This window comes from Tauraco erythrolophus, chromosome 3 (assembly GCF_009769465.1).
Source record: "Tauraco erythrolophus isolate bTauEry1 chromosome 3, bTauEry1.pri, whole genome shotgun sequence".
Lineage (NCBI taxonomy): Eukaryota > Metazoa > Chordata > Aves > Musophagiformes > Musophagidae > Tauraco > Tauraco erythrolophus.
In genome coordinates, this window is record NC_141467.1 from 72,732,839 (window position 1) to 72,754,591 (window position 21,753).

Here is a 21,753-nt window from a genome sequence, read left to right on the forward strand (position 1 = left end):
CCTGCAATGTTAACTCACGGCATTAATCTCCATATCTTACCAGGCACAATCTAAGTAATCCCACTCCCTGACATGGTCCAAAAGAACCAGAAAAGTTAGAAAAAGAAGAGTGACAAGGATGAAGAGCAGCACAGAACCACTTCCACCCAAGGAAAAATCAGAGGTCAGGGTTTTTCAGCCAGCAAGAGATATTCTGGGATACGTTAGTACACCCACACTGCTTTTTTCTGTTTCTCTAGACATCCATTAACGTCCACTGTCACAACAGATGCTGTAGGAAAACCTGCATGACAAAAATCAATACAACAGCCAGAGAAAGCAATGGTGATTTACCAAATCTCAACATTTGTTTTACCCGCTCACACTCATTCTTTCAAAAGTTTCGTTCGCTCCCATTCTCATACCCACAGACTCACAAGGAGCGTACACTGAAGCGGTCTGGGCAGGAGCACTCAAGTGCAACACCGAGGATGAAGGATGTCAGCCTCACCACACCTCTGACATTCTTCCTGTTTGGCAATTATGAACCAGGTTTTGGACAAATCTTTTATACTCTTCAAGATCCTCAATTCTACTCCTGAGAACAGTGATTTTTTGCTCCTGGAAAACTGTGGTTTTCCTCATTAATATACACTATTCTTTCGACCCCTGCCCTGCTGTTTCTTTTGACACCTTCGCACGTGCACTTCTGCAGGTGTTTCGTTCGTATTAGCCTTAGCATTTCTGTGACAAACCTCTACAGTAGTGACCTAACAAGTCTTTGATTTGACCTGCTAAAATGGTGTTAATTAAAAGATTTCCCACATTCCCCCCGCCTGCCTGTAAAAGCCAGGATATACTTCTGCCTATAGAGCTGTAGCCTGTATTCTACACGTCCAAAACTACTTGTACGTTTTCTCTATTTATTTGGGTTTTGGTACGAGCAGGTTAAAAAGAAACGCCTAAGAACCGTCGCGTTTGCATAGGGTATTTACTCGGCAGGGGGAAGCAGTGAGAAGAGAGACAAACCCGCGAGAACATCCAGCCCCAGAGAGAAGGGCTTTGCGCGGAGGCGGGATCTGAAGGGAGAGCGGGGCCGGTGAGGAGCCCGCCGCCTGCCCCGGCCAAGGGGCAGGGGCAGGGGCAGCGGCCCGGCAGGAGGCACCGCCGGGGCGGCCCTCCTCGGGCCGCCGGGCCGCGGCCGCCCCCGGATACCGCCCCGGCCCGGCCCCCCGCCGTGCCCTCACCTGCCGGGAGCCACTGGCCGCGCTACCGGTGCCCGGCCGCTCTTCCGTCTGCGGCGGGAGGGTCCCGGCATCCGGCGCTGCCCCGCTGCAGCGTCGCGTCGCCGGCAGCCGCAGTCGCCACGGCCGAGCCGCTGCCCGGGCGGCGGTGCGGCCCCAGCTCGGCGTCGCCATGACTGTCCGCGTGCGGGGCGGAGCATGAACCCTGACCCGTGCGCCGCGCCACGCGCGGGTCACCAGCACGCGGCGGGCGCAAGCGCAGAGCGCTCGGCCGAGGCGCGGCGGGTGCCATGGCGGCTGAGGGACGCGCGGCGGAGGCGGCCGTGGGGAGACAGGTGCCGCCCGGGCGGCCTCGTCCTGCACGGCCCGGGCGCTCCTGCTGGAGGAGGGGACTCGGCTGACTGCGGCGGCCGCTCTCCTCTGCCGGTCTCCCGCCGCGGCGAGCCCGAGGCGGCTCGCGGGGGTACGGGGCAGCGCAGGGAAAGTCGCCCCGGCCGACCGCTCCGTGCGGGGCGGTAGTGGGACAGGCGGGGCGGCCCCGAACCGCCGCTGGCCCGGCGAAGGGGCGAGCAGCCAGCCGCAGGGCAGGCGGGTGAGGGGAAGGGGGTACGGGCTCGGCCGCGTCTGGCAGGCCGACCGGAGACGGCGGCAGCCCTGCCTCAGGGGACGGGAAACGGATGTCGGCTGTGACATGAACACGCACACCTTGAAGTAAAATTCGAGTTGCAACAGCCACCATAAGGCTCCTTGCACTCGACGGGAAGGTGCAGGCAGAGGAGGATGTACCTGAAGGTTGTGTAAGGCTGCAGCTGCAAAGCCAAGCTTAATGTTCTACAGAACCAATGATGCAGCCACTGTCCTTAAAAAAAAAAAGCAACAAAAACTTTCCATTTCTAATGCAGAAAGCCACACACTATGGGCTAGATGACCCTTCTGCTCATCAGTTAGATAAACAAACCCATACAACAAGGATCGTGTTCCAGAAGGACCTGCCCTAAACATGGTATTGATCCTATAAAGAAAGAGCTCCACTGTTACTGTGCCATTCAATTCTCCATTTGTTAAGGTGTAGCTGTTGGAGGCTGTGGGTATGTCTCAACCCACGTTCTCAACGTCCCAGTTGAATTTTATGTAAGCCACTAAAGTCCATCTAGGCCTAGTCGTCTCTAGATTTGCCAAACTCATCCATGCCGATTCCCCCTAGTGCAGTAGTATACATCAGCACTACTTTGAAACCAAACTTAATGGACTGTTCCAATTGGAAATAAAAATTTCTTACTTATTTATATAATCCTCCATATTCACAGGACAATCCATTCCTCACATACAGGTTTTTATTAAGCTTCTCGTATGTAATTAAGCATATATACTACATCTGACATGCTAACAAGGTTGTCAAGAGCCAACTATTTTTTCCTCCAGACATCTGTGGTGGTTGAAGTTTCATGGATTTCATACAAGTGTTTCAAAACTTGTTTCCAGTTCTAAGCACAGTGATAAAACACTTGTGAAAAGTTCTAACCTTACTGACACCATGTTCCAGAAACATACAAAACACAAGAAATTTGAAGAGTACATAAGATGAAGCAACATGTAGGAGAGCAGATCTTTTAAGAGAGCTATGCTGCAGTATGATGCAGTGCACCTCAAAACAAATCTCTGGGGTCTTCAGCAGCAATAGGGTTGCTAGTGGAACAGGCCTTTAACACATAAAGAAGAAACAGACAGTGTAGCAGATGTTTTCAGTGGTCAGCCTACAAAGGAAACAACACTAGCATTTGAGAGCAATTCTCTTGATGCCTAAAAAAGAACCACTTTCGTGCTCAGGCTTAATGTTACAGTCCGTGCTTTGTTAGTGTAAATCTGACACCACCATGTGAATTAAGATGAAACTATTCACAACTGATCAAAAGTTCAGAAGAGTGTATATCTTACCACATTGACAGAAAATGAGACTGAAAATGTTACTGTAACTGAACCAAACCAGCACTACTAGGCATCTTGCTTCCATCTGCGATGGTCAGAAGTTTCCTGGGTGGATAATCCACAGACAAATCAGTAAGTTTCAGATGTTACGTATTACCTTATCCGCATCTGTGGTATGAGGAATGCACTCCTAAGACACCATGTCCCTACCCTTGCATAATCCTGCTACAGATAACTTTAGTTTAAAGCCTGTTGAAGCAGAAGTCCTTTCTTTAGCTGGGAGTGATCCTCCTAGTCTGGTGCCCTGTGCAGGCAGCACTTAACTGAAATAATCACAACGGAGTGAAGTAACAAGCTTCAGTTTGGCAGCAGCAGTAGATTCGTATGATTAATTTGAGCAGTAGTTACAGATTCAAAAGAAATTATGTATCCACAGTATATGTACAGTATAATTAACTTCTCAAAAGAGGTTTTTTCCATTGCTTTTTTTTAAAGGTTGCCTTCAAATTACAGATAAGTCCTTTAAATGCTTGAAAGGCATAAAAATTCCCCTTCCCACACAAAATCCCAAACAACGCATTTTAGTTTCAAAAATATTTTGAACCCACGAACAAGCTTGGTATCAGTTATCCTGGTAAAACAGCTACGTGCTAAATAAAAGCACATCTGGTGGAAAGAGCGCAAAGAACGTTACAATGTGCTTAGGTTTTGCTTGCAGCATCTGGCAGTGGGTAGCAGGACAGAGGCAGGAATCTCAGTGGGTCTCCTCCTGTGTCTGTTCTGCAATAGTTTCTGTGGCACTGGCATTGGCAGCAGAGTTGAGAACTTCTCCGAAGTCTCCCCCGGCAGGTTTGCTTCCTCCAACTTTCAACTAGAACACAGAGAGAGCCTCAACATAAAATTGCAGTTACTTGGCACGCCAAACACGTGTAACTCTACAAAACCAGTGCCTCTGCATGACTCAGTTCAATGACTGTCTTCAGCAGAGCAGCTTTTCCAGGGCTGGGCTGACTCCGCAATACCCAACAGACAAGCCTTTAAGTATCATGCCAGATACAATCACCAGCAGCAGATTAGCATAGCAGTCTCCCTTTGACTTCAAGATACACGAAGCGTGAAGCAGCCCTGATTCCACGGAGTCTGAAGGTTGACACAGCCTCAGCTAAAAATGGATACAAGTATGCAGCCTTTCTTTCAGGCCATTTAGGCTTTGGAAGATTCAAAGTTAAAACTCACTTCTGTGTTGCTCAAGAAAGAACCTTAAACAGTTTTGAGCCTCAACAGCAATTCCTGAGATCTTTAGCGGAGCACAGCAACTATTTTATCTTCTCCAGGCAATGCATTTGCCTTTTCCCTTCCCTCTACAGTATATACCCCATGGGGCGGCAGGAGTGTTAATGCCAATTAGTTTGCAAAGAAATGCCTCTCACTTTCATGCTTCTCAGCCAACCCAGTCTGCCCACGAGAACAATCAAATTTGGTTCCAGTTACACGTATTAGTTATTTTTGAAGTGATTTTTTTTACCTGAAGAAGCTACTAATGGTTGTTTCTGGCACTTGAGGCTTTTATGAGTAAGTTTTAAATTAAGGTACAAAAGCATTGCATATTTTATGCCAGAAATAAGAGAAACATCTCAAGCTATTCTGTGCAGGATACTAGTCCTTAGAAAGGCATGGAAATAAAAGCCTAGACCACTTTGGATACATAACACTAGGTTTGTGCAGGTTACCTACTGTTAGTTGTAGATAAAGGCATCCTCCTGTAAGAGGTGCAGGAAACACATTTTTTATTCTCAAATCATTAGGCAGAGAAGCCATTTCCACAGTACTTAAAAAGATGTCATCTTAAGCATCTTCAACAGGTCACCAATAAATAAAACACAGGCCACCCGGAGTCCACTTCAGTCTTTTCTCCACATCCACAGCTCCACAATCACCAAAGTGTTTTAGTAATGCTCACCTTTAAGTTTTCAACTTTCTCCTCGAAGGATTTGAAAGTAGGAGAATTTCTAGGAAAATAAGAGAGGAACCACGGAATTAAAAACATATCTGGTTAGTCTATAAATATCAGAAAACAAGCAGACAGTTGCTTTCTCCAATGTCAACATGAGTTTTGTTTGTTTGGGGCTCTTTCCTTGTTTTAAGGGTAGCCTAAAAATAGTTTAGATCTGGATCTCCCCAAGTACTCCAAAACTAAAATTCAAACACACTGAAGTTGCAGCTCATTTGCATCTTTGGCAACTAAGCATTGCCAGGCTCACTGATAGGATCTTTTATCCCAACATGGAAGGGAGAAATAGCAAGTGGTTTAGGTTTAGCTTATTAATCCCAGTCATTTCAAACATGTTTCTGGCTTAAAGGATTTGTTCAGAAAAGCTTAGTCATCACTTCTGGTTAGCCTAGCACTTTATTACTGAAGAAGGCTTGTCATCAGAGTTTTTTCTGTTGTTATAGGAAAACTAGTTTAATTTAATAGGTTATGTGTTCAATTAACAAAACACAGTTCACAGTGGTATGTTCTGCTAACGTGTTAAATTCAAGGGAGACTCCCCTTTTAAGTGCTGGAGACAGCTGTGATTACAAATGCCGTAGTTCTGCATATGAAGAGCAGGACAGCTTAGGATTTTCAATGCTGAGGGCCAGTGTATTATTTACTAGGGTCAGAAGAGTGGCTTAATGCTCCGACTAGCTGTCACTGCCACTTGCAAGTTTGTGCAACAGCTTGTACACCTTTTCTACCTTTATGCAGGATGGAAAATGCTTGCCTTCAGTGGACCAGGACTAAGGATTTGTAGCAGACTCAAAAAAAAACCCTAATATATGAAGATGAAAGACAGGAGAGTTTTTTCAAAAGAGGTCTTAAGCTTCCCTTCTGCTTCTTCTTGGTATTTGTGTAGGTCAGCCACACTTAGCAGCACTCTTTCATTTGGGGAAGCACACAGTGACATGCATATACCAAACCAGACCCTCTCAGGAGATTGAAGGACACAGTGCCAAGCAAGGAGAGAGAAAAGGCAAGCACTGCGAGTCTGCAAGAGATTTTTTGTGAAACCACAGTATTTTTTACTCACTTTCACTGTTGTAAAACAGATGCCAGGCTATTGCCTTTTAAACTTGGAATCATTCAGTAGCATTATATTTCTAATGAGCAGGGAAAAGTTCTAGTTCTTCAAACAGAAGGGAAGTGCACTTGGTCACATTCCAGATGGGCGATAACCACCATCATTAAGCAGAAATAAAACAAATTTTATCCTATATGTTAGTACAGGAAATCCATTACAAAGTTGGGTGGGTTTTTTGGTTTTGTTTTAAATCTGTCAGTTAAGTTAAATTTGACTTGATTCCACACATGAAAATAAATAAACCCAACAGCTGGATTATGCATACATTACCTCATAATAGGCATGCTAATTGAATGTTGTATGGAGCGTATACTAAATGCCAGCATTAAGAAAAAAGAAAGCAAGAAGTTAGTTTATGTGACAGACCAAGAAGACATTGGCTTAGAGAGTTGACTTCTAGATACTATCTTTTGTAAATAGCCAGTCTTACATAGTAACTGCTTGGTTTTGCTTTTTTAAATTGCTTAGCCATGCAAACACACAAGTACATCAGAGCAAAAGCTGCAACAACTTTTTTCCTCTGTGAAAGATTCGAGTGCCATGCTTGTTAGTACATATCCTGCTTAGCTGCAACAGTGTCTACTCGTTCAGTTTCTCAAGCAATGACAGTCATGCTGCATTTACAGTTTTGACGATACAAGTAGAAAGTGAACGCTCAAGAGTCTTATTGATCAACTAACCTTCCTACTGAAATAATTACTCATTACTCCTACATTCAGGAGGCTTCCATTTCAGTTCAGTCTAAGATCTCCATACTCATCAGTACAAATTATCTATTCATCAATATAAATTACCTAGCGAGAGCAGTCACATCAACCTCTATTCAAAGTCAGGTTTATGCTGGAAGCAGGGAGAAGTCCTAGTCTCAACCCTGTTCTGAAATTCATGGAGAATTTCTGTAACCTGCCAGCGTTGCTATACAGTTACTGTTTGTTTAGCGACAACACACATCTGTTCCTAAGAAGGTGACTGGATATAGATTAAGGAGCTTCCGAATAACTTCAAGATCACTTGGAATCTAATTTAGTTCTATGTTCTAGAAAATGCCTAGAAAACAGTGACAAAAAAAATAACACACGTAAAGTTCCCTTAAGGTTAGGATCTTTTAAGGCAGATGCACAACTGAAGGTTGTTTTGTATGTATGGTGTACTGAGAAACAGATACACAAAGGCCAGACCCAACACACATCAGTAATGTGTGGCCATGTTTCATCCCTTTCCCCAACCCCATTCTGCTGTGTTTCATCTTCACCGATAGTTTGACTTCCACAAGCTTTTCCAGAGCCATAGAAGCTATCTTCTGGAGTGTAATTTATATTCCTCACTGTGATATGGATTACTACAAGTTCTGGTCTTGCTACGTGCCAAGTTTTAGCACGGAACTATGCTGATACTAACTAGTTCTCTTTGTCCAGCCATGCGCAGCCATTTCCCCTCACCCTGCAAGAAGTGCCTCCCTGCAAGAAGTTTAAGGCTAAAGAGGGTGAAAGTTACCTTCTTTTCCCCACATATATTTACTGTAGACCTGCTCACACCGAAAAGCAACCACCTATGGTGTATTGCAGATCTTTTAACAGGTATCCAGGGAAGTTCAGTTTAATCTCATAGAGACCATTTAATGGAAGAAGTATTCATACAGTTGCGAAGGATTTACTTGCTGCTGTACAATACGCTTAACGTATGCTCAGTGTCCATTTTGTAAAATGTCACCATAAGACAGTATATAGTTTTATGACGGAATGATCTAGTTTGCAAGAGAACTGAATGTTCTCAGTAAATTTGCGGACGACACCAAGCTGGGAGGCTGTGTCGATCTGCTCGAGGGTAGGGAGGCCCTTCAGAGGGATCTGAATAGACTGGATCGTTGGGCTGAGGCCAATGGCATGAGCTTTAATAAGGCCAAGTGCAGAGTCCTTCACTTGGGGTATAAAAACCCCAAGCATCGCTATAGGCTTGGGGAAGAGTGGCTGGAGAGCTGCCTGGCGGAGAAGGACCTGGGGGTGTTGGTTGACTACCGGCTTGATATGAGCCAGCAGTGTGCCCAGGTGGCCAAAAAGGCCAATGGGATACTGGCGTGTATCAAGAATAGTGTGACCAGCAGGAGCAGGGAAGTGATCCTGCCCCTGTACTCGGCACTGGTGAGGCCGCACCTGGAATATTGTGTCCAGTTTTGGGCCCCTCGCTTTAAGAGAGATATTGAGCTCCTGGAGCGAGTCCAAAGAAGGGCAACTAAACTGGTCAAGGGGCTGGAAAATAAAACTTATGAAGAGAGGCTGAGGGAGTTGGGGCTGTTTAGCCTGGAGAAGAGGAGGCTGAGGGGAGACCTGATTACAGCCTATAAATACTTGAGAAAAGATGGTGGGGAGGTAGGGGAAGGACTCTTTACATTAGTGATGGGTGATAGGACAAGAGGAAATGGGCATAAGCTTAGTCAGGGGAGATTCAGGTTGGATGTTAGGAAGTATTTCTTCTCTGAAAGGGTTGTCAGCCACTGGAATAGGCTGCCCAGGGAGGTGGTTGAGTCCCCATCCCTGGATGTGTTTAAGAATAGGGTGGATGATCTACTTGAGGATATGGTTTAATGGGGATTAGGGATGGTTGGACTCGATGATCTCTAAGGTCTTTTCCAACCTAGAAATCTATGAATCTATGAATTAGATAAATGCAGTTGATCTTTTTTTAGCATCAAATCGCCTGTTCTTCAAGTAGTGCAAAAAAGCACAATTAAGCCTTGGAAAGCTTTACAAAGAAGAGAATTTGTATTTCTTTTCACAAATGACAACGCCACATCAAAGCACTCACTCAACTAGGCCATCCAGTTGGGCAGTTTGAAGAAGAGAAGCCCTTTTTACAATGCTCACAAGCAAACCCCTAGCTTTAAAAGAAAAAAAAAAAAAAAAAACAAAACAGAGTAAGTTGCTCTCCAGCCTTCCACATATCTTGTATCACATTAAAAGCTTTCTTATCCTTTACACGATTATTTTTTATAGCTACTACTTTGCCTCACATTTTGAAAAGGCAAAACGAGGTATGCCAGAGTCCCTGCCTGGAAAACATGGGCTTAAGAGTGCATAGCATTAGTTATTTGCTTTTGTTCATAGCTGATTTCTAGCTGATATGCTAATAAATGATGATATTTAGGAGTCCACGATCATAGCAGACTTCCAAAGCAAGTGAAGAAAGTTATTCTGCAATCTCAGAACAGAGCGAAGATGAGGACTTCTGCTCCTCAACATGGATGCAGTGCAAGAGGAGCTAAGTGCAAAGTCATGACTGCTCATAAAGTTTGCCGAGTGCTACATCTTGGCACTACTGCTGGTTTGCACATACTACTGGATGTTGGCTACACAAGCATGGCTACCTCATCAAAACTTCAAAACGTTCTTATAGAGAAGAATAAAGGTATTAAGAGAAACACAACAAGGAACAGAGTTCATTTTCAGCATAACAAAAAGAGGAAACAAACACAAAAGGAAACAATAACGCACTGACTTTGCACTACCAGTCCTCTCTCTTCCTATTTCAGTACTTTCCAAGTTCACAGCTCCACGATCTGCCCTACTCCCTTTCACAACTCCCTCCAAAACCACTTTGCAGTGCAAGAATGAAGACCTGCATGTGATGTCTGCTGCGTGAAACATGTGCCAATAGTCCAGCACAGAAGAAATCATGCCATTATAGCTGAGAAGGCCCTGAACTAAAAGCGAAGCCATCATGAAGAAACCACGTAAGACACTAAGAATAAAAATGCACCTGCATATTCAGTATTTGTTCAAGCATCAGGTGCATCAATTTACATTTCCAGGAAAGAACTTGGGCATTTAAAGCTTTCTAAAGTTCAGACTTGTGCAGTCTTAAAAGCAGACACCACTTGAGCCGTCACATAACCCTGAGACCTGAATACACTGGTTGAATCCCACATGAACCTGGTCATCATGAAAGCAAAAACCTCAAAAGTTTTTAAATTCCTGTTAAGTGCAACTAAGATCTTGAACAGCACTAATTCTTCCCACTTTTGTTTTGTTTTGTTTTTAAACCCAGCTGCTTCTGATTGTATTACAATACCTTGAATTTCCATTGCCATGATTCTCCCCAAGAAGCACACCAACTATGTGGACTCATCTGGCCCTGTTACATTCGCTCCCAGTGGCTCAGTTCCTGATGGAGTGCACTCAGTGCCCACCTAGTCACTAACTTGAGTAACGAGGACACTCTCCTTTTGAGGTTTTAAATTCCTGATGCCAGAAGAGGGCTGTGAGTCTCTGCTTGTCCTTGTCAAACGCAATAGGCTAATAGTAGGGGAACACCATGGCCTTAAGGAAGAAAGGCAAACCCGGTCACGTGAGCAGCCGAGGTCTGCATCCAGAAGGTACAGAGACATCTTCCAGGCTCCCTCTGTCTTACTGATGCTAAAGGGAAGGCATTTCAGACAGGCTGCTATTCTTATACTTAAGCAAACTGAGCTCACTTCAGACTGAGTTCTGCTGCCCATCTCCTCCCCAGCCACTGCCTCTGAAGCTACAGAGTTAGTATTCTAGTTACTGTCCCTACATCTTTCTAGAAATCCTACTGCTGTCTTTAGCTACTTGGTGGGAGAGTATAAAAAAAGATGAAGCCAGACATAGAGGTGCGCATAGCTAGGATGAGAGGCAACGGACAGAAGTTGCTACACAGGAATTAACTCTAGCAAAAACTTAACATGGAATATTTGCTTAGACTAGGCAGAAAAAAAGCAATGCAGACAAAGTAACTAAAACACTCAGTGTCTGGAGCTGCTAAAGTAGTCAACTCAAAGATAAGGACTGTTTCACTAGACAAACTATGAACAGGGAATGCATAAACTATTTCACATTTAGACTCTAGTGATTTGATTAGAGTCACAATGCTGAACAGCCATTGTAATAGACGCAAAAAAGGGAAAATTTCTACTCTGTCAAGAAAAAAAACACCGTACAGACAAAGAGAAGGAGGAATTCTGCATGCCATTGACCTCAAAACCATATTCTGTCTCTTTAGAAAAAAAATTTGCAGAATAATTTTAACAGATTCCTTTCTTACAAGGAAGATAGACTAATTGATTATTATGTATTTGCAAGATTTCATGTTGTGGGATAGTTACCAGGCGAACATGAAGAAACGTCTTCCCTGACATTGAAAGAGCTTCAGTTTTACATTAACTAACACTGGAGAAAAAAAAAACTTACCTTTTACAGACAAAACTTATTTAAAGATTTTTATGGAGACAGTCTGACTACATGCTTAGTTTCAGAAACAATTCTTGCGCCCACCTTACCTAAAGGAATGTGAAAATGCCTGTAGTCTGCACAATGCCAGAGTAAGCATTAAAGAGAGAAAGGAAGTTCTGATAAATCTGAAGAAAATTATGTAACTGTGTAGCTGCACCTCAAAGTGTTTTCTCACTGGACTTCAAAAAGCGAGAAGGAGGTTAATGGCAGCACTTTAAAACACAGGGCTGATTTTATTACACTGCTTTCCAAAGCAGCAATATTCTGTTAGAATATGTGAATTTTTATTCATCCAATAACTGAAAAATGTTTGATTCACTATTCACAACAAATTACAATCAGAGATTAACAGCTGTATACGTTCTAGTAGTAAAAATTACATAATCAAAGAATTACAAGCTAAGCATCTGATTGGCTTGCATCCAGGAAGAGTTTTGCATCCAGCTCCCAATAGTGCTAAAAATGACCACCAAAACTTACCTAATTTGCATGAAGGGTTATGTCATTTGACACGAAGTCAAAATATGTTGTATGCAAATATTTAAGAATTTTTAATTAAAAAGTGCCAATAGTCTATTAAAAAGGTAATAAAATCAAGCCACTGCTATGAGGTAGAAAGCTTACAAAGAAATAACACACCTGAAAGGAATCCACACACAAGACCAAAAAAAAAACCCACAAACACCACAAAAAACCCCAACAGTCAAACTAAACCACAAACAGTAAAAGACAGTAGTTGTTTAAATATAGTATTCTACAAGCTGAGAAAGTCAGAGAACAGGAACGACAATGCTATGTGATGTGCGTCACACAGAGGCAGGCAGAGATGCTGCCACCTGCAATCCTACCAGAAAATTAAGAGCAGCAGTGGAGGCAAGAGCGCACATTGCTTCTCCTTCATACGTAAGATACACACCACAGAACTCTTCTGCATCAGTTAGGACATGCAAGCAGATTTTGCAGCAAGTCACTCAGCTTTCCTAAAACAGATGCTGAGGGCTCTTCACAGATTAACTTTTAGGAGTGCTAGGTACATTAACAGCATAAATTTAATTTCAGTGATCACTTGCTTGAATCGAAAATGCAACTACTTGGGAAAAGGTAAAGAAACCTACCTGACATCTTCAAATTTCTTGGTTATGACTGAACCAACAGATGAAAAAGCAGCAGAAGCCTTCTGACCAGCCTGAGACAGGGTTTCTGACGTTTTCTTGTACCTGTGTTCAAACAAAATTAAGTCTGTAGTTATTTTAATAGAACAAATAAGGAACCTTTTAGTGTATTTATATTTGTATCAAACCCAAAGGTATACTTCAACTGTGAAGTCAAACAGACAAGCTACTTAAGAGATTATTTTAAGCCATTGCAGTCCGTCTGGCTACGGCATCTCTGCCACCTCAGACTTCAGATTGGGTTCACCAACATGTGCCTACTACCCCACCACCAGAACAGATCTATCGTAGGACTTAAAAAAAAAAAAAAGAAAAAAAAAATCAAACAACCAACCAACACCAAACAACCAACCACCCAACAATAAAACAAAACACCCCACCAAACAAAACAAAATCAAAAACCCAGTGCCATACACACAATGCACACACACTGAAAAAGAACAGAGGTCTATTTCTTGTGCCATCTAAAACATGAATGGTTTTGTCAATAAACTTCACCATGAACAGCCGGAGGTACATCCTCTTACATTCTGTGTAGTCATTAATTGCAGAAGGCAGTTCACTCTAGACCTTAAGCTAACAGTTGTGTTTGGCAAGAACATTAACTGTGACTTTGCACTCTTCCTGCATGAGCTCAGTTTACAACAATTTTTCAGGCTGGAAAAGAAGGGTATGCTGTTGGACTTAGGACACCTTGGTATCTCAGATCTGTCAGACAAAAAGTGTAGTAGAATCACCCATATCATGGACAATCATTTGTATTTTGCATGAGATGATGTGGCTAATAGTGGCCTTCCTTAAAGAAATCTATGATGATTAAGTTGCACTAAAACTTCCCTTGATAAATTCTGCGTTATCTACACTCACTTCATTTCGCAAGAACAGAGGGTTTTATCTATGACACAAGAACTACACAGTTTTCACCTCAACAGCTGAGACAATCATTGTGAACTGGTACATACGCTGTGGTTGATGTAACATCTTGCCAGCTTTTGGTAATGTTCTGCCTTAGTTCCTGTAATGAGTTAATTCCCAGCTTTCTCTTGATTTCTGCTAGATGCTTCTCTTTGGCAGCTAGCACTTGTGAGAGCGTCTGGATTTCTTCTTCCACCTGTGGCGGCAGAGTTGATGAGAGGTAAGTTAACAAGCAACAGACATAGTTAAATAGCTGGGTATTTATTAAAACATCTAACAGGCATCAGTAATGGGAGGGCTAATGCATTTTTAACATTGCTTCACAGTTGTTTCTAAATAACAAAAGAGAAATCCAACATAGTCTACAACAAGAGCCAGTCAGTGAGAAAGTAATCTACCTGCAGCTAGCTCTGTTCCTGGAATATGCACAGGAAGTTGGTAACTAAAAGACTGTATAGTTAGAAATCACTATCTTTAGACAACATTAGCCTCTGTGAAGCTTGAAGATTAGTCAAACCTGGGACAATCGCCAAGCCTGTGTTCTCCTTCCACATCAGAAGGGATCCCAATGCATGACCAGTATCAGGAAGCTCAGAGCATGTCTGATCCATACACAAGTTTTATCTCCTTGCTTGACCAGAAAGGTTGTTTCGTGGCTTAAGCCAGCAACTGCAGCTGGGTCCAGCCACAGCAATGCCTTCCCCAGAGCAGGGGTGGAAATGGTGGCAGACTGAGCAGTTAAAAAAAAAACACCACACAAACAGAAAAAAACACCAACAAAAAACCCCTAAACACTCAATGAAGAAAAACCAAAAAAACACACAGCAGCTGTTCAGCAACTAGAAAACTGTATTGTTTGTATACTTCCTTCTTTACACAGATGTCACTTAAGTCTCTCACAGAGGCATGACCAGATCATCATCAGAGATGTTGAAACAGTTTTATGACGCCATTCTGTGGGCTATATAGATGAGACAGAGGCACTAAGGCCGTATGTACAAAAGCGAAGGCATACATCCCACCCTACTTCCTCATCCAGACTGGACCACCCTGCTTTAGGTTATCAGGCTGCCCCTTTGAGGAACTACCAATATCTTCAATGCACCTTTGTTTTGGATACTGTCTGAAGTCCACCGTGATGTACCCTAGCAGGACCTTCATTATCTTCAGCTGATTGGTTTGGCATGAAATAATACTCACGACTACCAAAACCAAGACTGCATTAAATGTGCTTATTTCACAGCTAACCTTCCCCTGCCAACCTTCAGCTTAAGTTAGTGTCTTTTATTAGGGTCCTAAAGTCACATAGAGCTACAAAAGAAAGGACTGGTGACTCAATAAAACTTGACTTAGACAGCTTTTTGAAATGCATGTTTCAGGCTTGAGTATTTGACTGTCCTTTGAAAAGTACTACTTTAACTCGCTTTTAAAAAAAATTCTGCTGTCTGAGCTATGGACAAGAATAGTTACATGGTTAGACATTAGCAAAACACGGATATTCCTGCAAAGCGTCCTGCATGAAAACAACAGCTCTAGGTACTGCACAACAGTTGAGACAATACTTGGCTTTGGCTTCCAACCATGTTCTCTTTGACAGCTTATTTACCCTCTTCTCACTTGAGGAAGAAAAGTATTAGGCGTTTATGCATCTTGGTTTAAGATCTGTACACTCAGCGCTTCTAGCTTAATTCCCCATAGCTAGAACTGGATGTTCTTTTCTCCTTGACACCTTCCCTTTCCCTCCCCACAGTACACAGGAGTGCCATACCCAGCTTTAGACACTCAGAATAAATACACAAAGCATTAACTGTATGTTCAAAGACGGCATTATCCCAGATTTTCATTCTCAAAACCAGTTTAAGAGTTATTTGCAAAAGATTTACCTTGGCAAGCTCTTTTCTTAGCTCATCCTGTTCTTCTTCTGAGAGTGTTTCTGCCATGCCAACTGTAGCAGCAGCATCCTCTCCAACCTCAGGAATAGAGTCACTTCTCAGCAGCCCTTGAGGTGAATAAACCACTAAACGTCAGACCATCACGTGTCTGCCAGATAGCAGCTAATGTTAATATACAGCCCTTTTGTGCCAGTGCACGAAGAACACTGATGAGAAGACACCAAAGCCACACTCCCCAAGTACTACAGCATACAGGAAAAACCAGAGGCGTTTCACTGGCTGTTTCATTCTATCAAGTTGCACTAAAGCTCAATATAATTGCAACTGCTGCTATAACAGGAGACGGAAAAACGCTGAGAACAACATGTCTCACTACTCTGATAGAAACCAAGGTGCAGAACACTATGTTCCAAGCAGTGCTTCCTACACAACCTCTGCCAAGGAGTCCGTGCGTGCTCTGCTCTCTCTTGCTGATGCGGCACAGAAACTCTGGAAGAGCTAGAGGTTCTCAAGACCAATGCAGAAGCTCCTTCCCTAACTACTCTGTGGATCAGATTTAACAAAACGCCCATTCTCAGCACACCGGGAGCAGTCATCACAACAAGCAAGGCCAGCAACAGTGGAGAAAAGCGTTGCACTGCAAGTATGAACTCTTCCTCCATACCCTGCTCAACCTCTCTATCCCTAGTAACTGAGACCACCGTGACTAGAAAGTCACAGACAACACGGAACTAGAAGTAAGCTGCTGTTTTGCACCTAAACATTAGGACAGATAAAAGTCTGGAGAAGGAGCTCGGGAACAAAAGGCTGTCACACTTCAGACAAAGAAGTGGAGTGCTGAGAATAGACTGGCGAGGATGTGCTCACACTTCTGCCTCTTCCCCTTCCAAATCCAGAAACCAAAACTCTGACAATCTCCTCTGTATGAATCCCAAACATCCCCATGGTCTTCCTCAACTTTCGCCTTCACAGCTTCAGGGACAGGAAAGAGAACAATATTATTTGTATTACTATGATGCGCTCACTTTAAAGATTAATTTATTCTTAGTCCTTAGTGCTTGCAGCAAGATCACTTTAAACAGCTTTTAATGCAACAAACAGATTTTCCAGCAAAACATTTCCCATTTTGAATCTCTGTAGCTGACACTTAAACATATAGTTTGCCAGAATAAAGGAATCCTGTTCTAATTCTCTCTAAAGAGAGACTGCATGCTGGAATGATTGTGGATTCCCAGAACTAATTCTGTATTCAAGAGGTAATATAGCTTTACAGATAGTAAAAACAAAAACAAAACCAAAATAAAAATCTTAAAGTAGAAGGAAAAAAAAAGCCAGGAGGATTGTTTGTTTAGAGAGGGTGAGAGTGTGTGTGCGTATATATATGTATATAAATACATAACTAAAACAAGTTGAGGATATATTACGTAATGGTCCCTTACTAGTCATTATAGTAATTAACCAGACAAAATTTCATCCTCTTTTCAGCAGCTTCTGATGGCTCCATACTACCATTTGGTCTGGGAATCCAAAAACTCATGAATGTGGCCACTACTATGATTTCATTGTGAGACTTGATATCAAATAGCTACATCACAATCAACTGAAAAGTCAGGGAAAAAAAGATTCTGCAAGTCTGTAATTAGTTGTAGATATTCTATGAAACACATTCCTAGGAGCTGTCAAGTTTAAGAAATGAAGAGGCCTAGTTCTTGATCAAGCTACTGAACTCAGGTGAAGTTCAATTCCACAAATTCTTTCCAAAACAGTATGTTTTCTGCCTGTATTTGTGTCCAGAACACCTGTCATCTAGAAGCACACTGCTACATGGACAGAACATTTGTAAATGTTAAGTTACCGCAGAGTACACTGAGAAGGAAGCACACAGAAAGCAACTGAAACCCCATTCTGCATTTATTTATGAAATCTATACCATATTTTTCCAGAGATCACTATCTGTCTTCTATAGAAACACTAACATAGATCCTACAGGTTTCCCAATGTGTTATTTTCTGGCAGAAATCTAGGGCAGAAAAGAGTTCAAGTCTAACGGCCAAATCAAAGCAGAGCAGCTCGTCTCTCACAGTCAGGTAATTTTTATTTTATACATCAACGTATTTCCTTTTCTTGACATCAAACAGTTAAGAATGCCATGGCTTTTTGTCAAATTGCTGTTTATCCTATTAATTACATATGCCTATACTAAAGGAAAACTAACAATTTAAACTGCATTTTCCCCTGACACTCCACAACCCCCCAAGGCTAGCCTCCGACTCCTGACCTTGCTCTTCATCTGCAGGCCTTCCAAGGTCTACAGAGCTTGTCGTCACAAAAGCCATTTCAGAAAGTTTGCAAGAACCAAAGACCACGCTGACTCCAAGAGCATTAGCACATCCAGCTAAAAGTCTGTTCAATCTGGTTATGAAGAGTCATCTGGATTATCTCACCAAAAATAGATCAAGTGAATCCAGCAGTAGGAAAACACGCTGAATTGCCTCCCACAGCAATAGCTTCTGTTTTGGGAATGTACCTTCTCTTTGGAAAATTACTGTTTTAAGGGAGTTTGTGCTGCTTGTTGCCTACATTGAACTTAAAGACACAATGCTATGACGCAAGGGAATGATCACTCCTCCCCTTCCTATTTCCAGACATTTAGGAAGACAGGAAATCACTGCTACTCAGAGTCCTCCGTACCTCACTGTACATTTAACCATGCCTCTCTCTTCTCTTCCATCCTCGTCTTCTGCCCGCCACCCATTTATTACTTTTTATTTAGCTGCATTTGAAGTATGCAAGCACCTTCCCATCAGTCTTTATTTTGGCATCTCCCCTCCCATCCCGTTACTGTTCACCTCTCTGCTCGCTCTGTTCACTTCAATACCTGCAGGACACAGGGTTCTCCTGTGCTACAGGAAGGCCACGCTGGGCAGCCTGACCATGAAGCCGTTGTCTATACAGATAACAACCCACAGAACTCCATAATGGTATCCTGGTTTCAGCTAGGATAGAGTTAATTTTGATTATGACTCTATAATTTTCTTCCTAGTAGCTGGTATAGTGCTGTGTTTTGGATCCAGGATGACAATAATGTTGGTAACACACTGATGTTTTAGCTGTTGCTGAGCTGTGCTTACACTAAGTCAAGGCCTTTTCGGCTTACCATACTGCCCTGCCAGTGAGGAGGCTGGGGGTGCACAAGAAGGTAAGAGGGGACACAGCCAGGACAGCTGACCCCAACTGATGAAAGGGATACTCCATACCATATGACGTCATGCTGAACAGTAAGATGGGGAGGAAGCTGGCTGGGGTGCTGTGGCTGCTGCTCGGGGACTGCCTTGGCATCAGTCAGCAGGTGGTGAGCAATTGCATTGTACATCACTTGTTTTGTATATTCTTTTTTCATCATTATTATTTCTTTCCTTCCTTTTCTGTCCTATTAAACTGTCTTTATCTTAACCCATGAGTATTACCTTTTTTCCTTGATTCTCTCCACCATCCCATTGCAGAGGAGTGAGAAAATAGGTTAAGCCACAGCAAACAGCATAGCTACAACACAAATGCATCCCATAAACTAGGGCTGACAGACAGTAAGATCCTGGCTTTGAGCAAGCTTTGTAAGGAAAGGAATACAGCCCACCTTAGATATTTTTTGTGAGGTGTGGGGCAAGAAACCAGGGAAATGGCTCAATCTGTTATTAAGAGAGCATTTCTCACTTGTGGTCTTCTCTGTTCACCAGGAGAACTGCTGTTACTGGCTTCCAACTTGTTACCTTTCATTACGTTAGTTCTCTTGCATCTTTAGACTCTCAAAGTACTTAAAACTCAGTCATTTGGTACTCTGACTGCTATAACCAAGTTTAGCTGAGCACTTCACATCAACTCTGAAACAGCATAAAAATTCTGTTGGGGAAAAAAAAATTGGAATATTTATCTGGTACTGGGAAAACTTGCCTAGTTTTTAAGGCCATTTTTTAAGTGTCTGTATTTCTAAGATTAACATACTATCCCAGCAGTTTATTAGATCTACTTAAATGAACCAAATAAAGACAAGAAGTTAGTTGACTAGGACTCCACAGGTCACATTCAGGGAAATGGCACTTAAGTCCTCATTATCCTGCCAGGGTAGGCAAAGCATCACAGTCATTCAATTCACTCAGGTTTTCTGGTTTGGGGTTTGGTTTCAACCCAAGTTCGTGCACTATTTTGACCAGAAGTTTCTACCTCTTTCTGGCCTGAATTCAGAGATTAGCTGTAAACATTAGCAGTTTAAGGAAGTACTGGTCATTTCATATGAGCAGCCTTTGGGGTGGAGGAGGGTTAGCCTTAACAGAGCTTATCTTTAGACTGATGTATTCTGTGTCAGACACTCAGAATGAGTATTTTGGCTATCACTATAAGTTGGCAAAGCTAAAGAAAAAAGGTGCTTGTTAGAGTTTAGGAGAACAAGCTGCTACAAGAGTATAAGATCACTCCAATACTTGAGTAATGTACAGTGCTACAGAGAATATTTATTTTGCAATATGTAAGAAAGATCAAATTTAAGCGCTTCCCATTTATCTCGGTGAAAAAGCCAAAGCCAGGCACATTTCTTCAACTTGCGGAAGAAAGTTCTTGGGCTTCTCCCAAACAGATATCGTATATTCATTCAAAGTCAATGAAATAGCCAAAGAAGCCCAGCAAAGGTTGGTGCTTATGGTGATGCATCACCACCAGACACAAAGGACTGCTCCCCCTGCTTTAGAAGAGGTGAAAGATGCAGTAATTGCAGAAGTGAAAGCTGACAACCCTGCCCCAGAGGCCCCTAGCTCATCGAGTTCACAGACGGGTTTGTTTGAGTTCACACAGAGATTTCCCAGGGAAAGCACAGGATGTACATTTCTGTAAGATTTTGAAGAAGGAGTCCATTAAAAAAAATATATCAGCACCTTCATAACTTTGCTTTGTCACACCTGAAGTAGGGCTAAGCTTTCTATATTTTTAATTACTCTGGAAGATATGTCTGGCAGCGAAGAATGCAAAGGAAAGGTGGTAAAACCAGACTAGGACATGTTGGGAGGCACAGCTGGAGGTGTTCTGTACTACAGGTTACCAGCTAAAAACTAGATGGATGCCGCTGCAGCACCGCACGCAACAGCCACTTCCTCAGGGGAGCACAAGTGTTTCGATTTGCAGCATTTTAAATGCTAGGTGGAACACAGTAAAGGTTTGAGAGGTCATTTTCATTAATCAGTGATATTTTCAGTACTAAGGCAAGAGCAGAAGTTAGGCTATCCAGAGCTCTGGAGTCATACTAAGTATGCAATTCCTACCTGCCCCCTAAAAAATCTAATAGTCAAACTAGGCCAATTACTCCTATCTTGCAGAACTTGCTCTTTTGTTCCTAATTTTTTTGCTCACTTCGTTTTCCCTCAAACTGCCTTTCTACTGAATTAAGAAATAACAAAGAAAGTAAAGCTGGTAAATGCGTAACACATGAGATATTACCTACATGACACACCAAAGCTAATAAACAGCTAAAGTTAAGTTAACAGCACCAAAGCTAAGTTAACAGCAAGTCAACTTCTGCCTTCATTTACACCTGTGTTTCTGACAAATTTTATAGATTCTTAATTTGAGAAGTTCCTTTTTACAGATATTAATCACTAAGCTTTACTTTTTACAGGTATTAATCACTAAGCTTTCCACATAGAGGTTTTGAAAAAGAAAGAGAAGGAAGTTACCAGACTTTGCCAGTGTAGGTGATCCAGGTGGAGAAAGGTTTATGCTAGGCGACAGGTAAAGATAGTTTCTGTTCACTCCAGCATTGAAATCGAAGGGCGATTTGTAATCCTCATACAGATCCATGCCAGAAAATTCGGAGTGCTCAGACGTCCTCTTCTTCCACCAAAGTATTCATCTTCACTTTCTGGGGCGACCCGGACAGCAGGATTCAGAAATGCTCTGTTTCTTCACATGACACTCACTATATCGCCTCCTAAAATTCAGCTCTCTTATGCCTGTGTTAGATTTCATAGAGCCATCCAGCAAGTGATTTCTTAGCCATCTTGTAGCTGCTGCTATTTACATGGCAAAAAGTTAAGTTCCAGTAAATTTATAATCAGGGCTGGACTTAAACAGACCGTTCCTTTAACAAACATTCACAGAGCACTGTTCATGGCTTCTGGAAGAGCCTTGGTCCTCTGCAGAATTGCATCAAGAATTTTCGATCATTTAAATAAAAAAAAGTCAGCTGACTGCAGCTACACCAGGATATCCTTAAT

The 21,753-nt window shown here is 42.5% G+C and overlaps 1 protein-coding gene across 3 annotated transcripts; it reads right to left on the bottom strand.

Annotated features, from left to right (window-relative positions):
• Positions 1–2,559: 2,559 nt before the first annotated feature.
• Positions 2,560–21,352, bottom strand: TPD52 (tumor protein D52). 3 transcript variants are annotated; one of them, XM_086609418.1, is made up of 8 exons: positions 21,214–21,352; positions 15,488–15,603; positions 13,652–13,800; positions 12,633–12,734; positions 11,565–11,591; positions 6,542–6,583; positions 5,110–5,158; positions 2,560–4,020 (listed from the first exon to the last, which is right to left on the bottom strand). In XM_086609418.1, the coding sequence occupies exons 1-8, from the start codon at positions 21,335–21,337 to the stop codon at positions 3,904–3,906; spliced, it is 726 nt and encodes a 241-aa protein (XP_086465544.1). In that variant the 5' UTR covers positions 21,338–21,352; the 3' UTR covers positions 2,560–3,903. The 3 variants fall into 3 exon arrangements, with proteins under 3 accessions (XP_086465544.1, XP_086465545.1, XP_086465546.1); XM_086609419.1 differs by lacking the exon at positions 11,565–11,591; XM_086609420.1 differs by lacking the exons at positions 6,542–6,583; positions 11,565–11,591.
• Positions 21,353–21,753: the final 401 nt, after the last annotated feature.

Excerpts from the sequence above, each read along its gene's own strand:
- TPD52 (XM_086609418.1), bottom strand. The coding sequence starts at position 21,337 with ATGGATCTGTATGAGGATTACAAATCGCCCTTCGATTTCAATGCTGGA. Across the intron at positions 6,584-11,564 it reads GCATTTTCACATTCCTTTAG|TATACGCTCCATACAACATT; the intron begins GTAAGGTGGGCG and ends GCTGGCATTTAG. Across the intron at positions 5,159-6,541 it reads ATTAGCATGCCTATTATGAG|AAATTCTCCTACTTTCAAAT; the intron begins GTAATGTATGCA and ends TTATTTTCCTAG.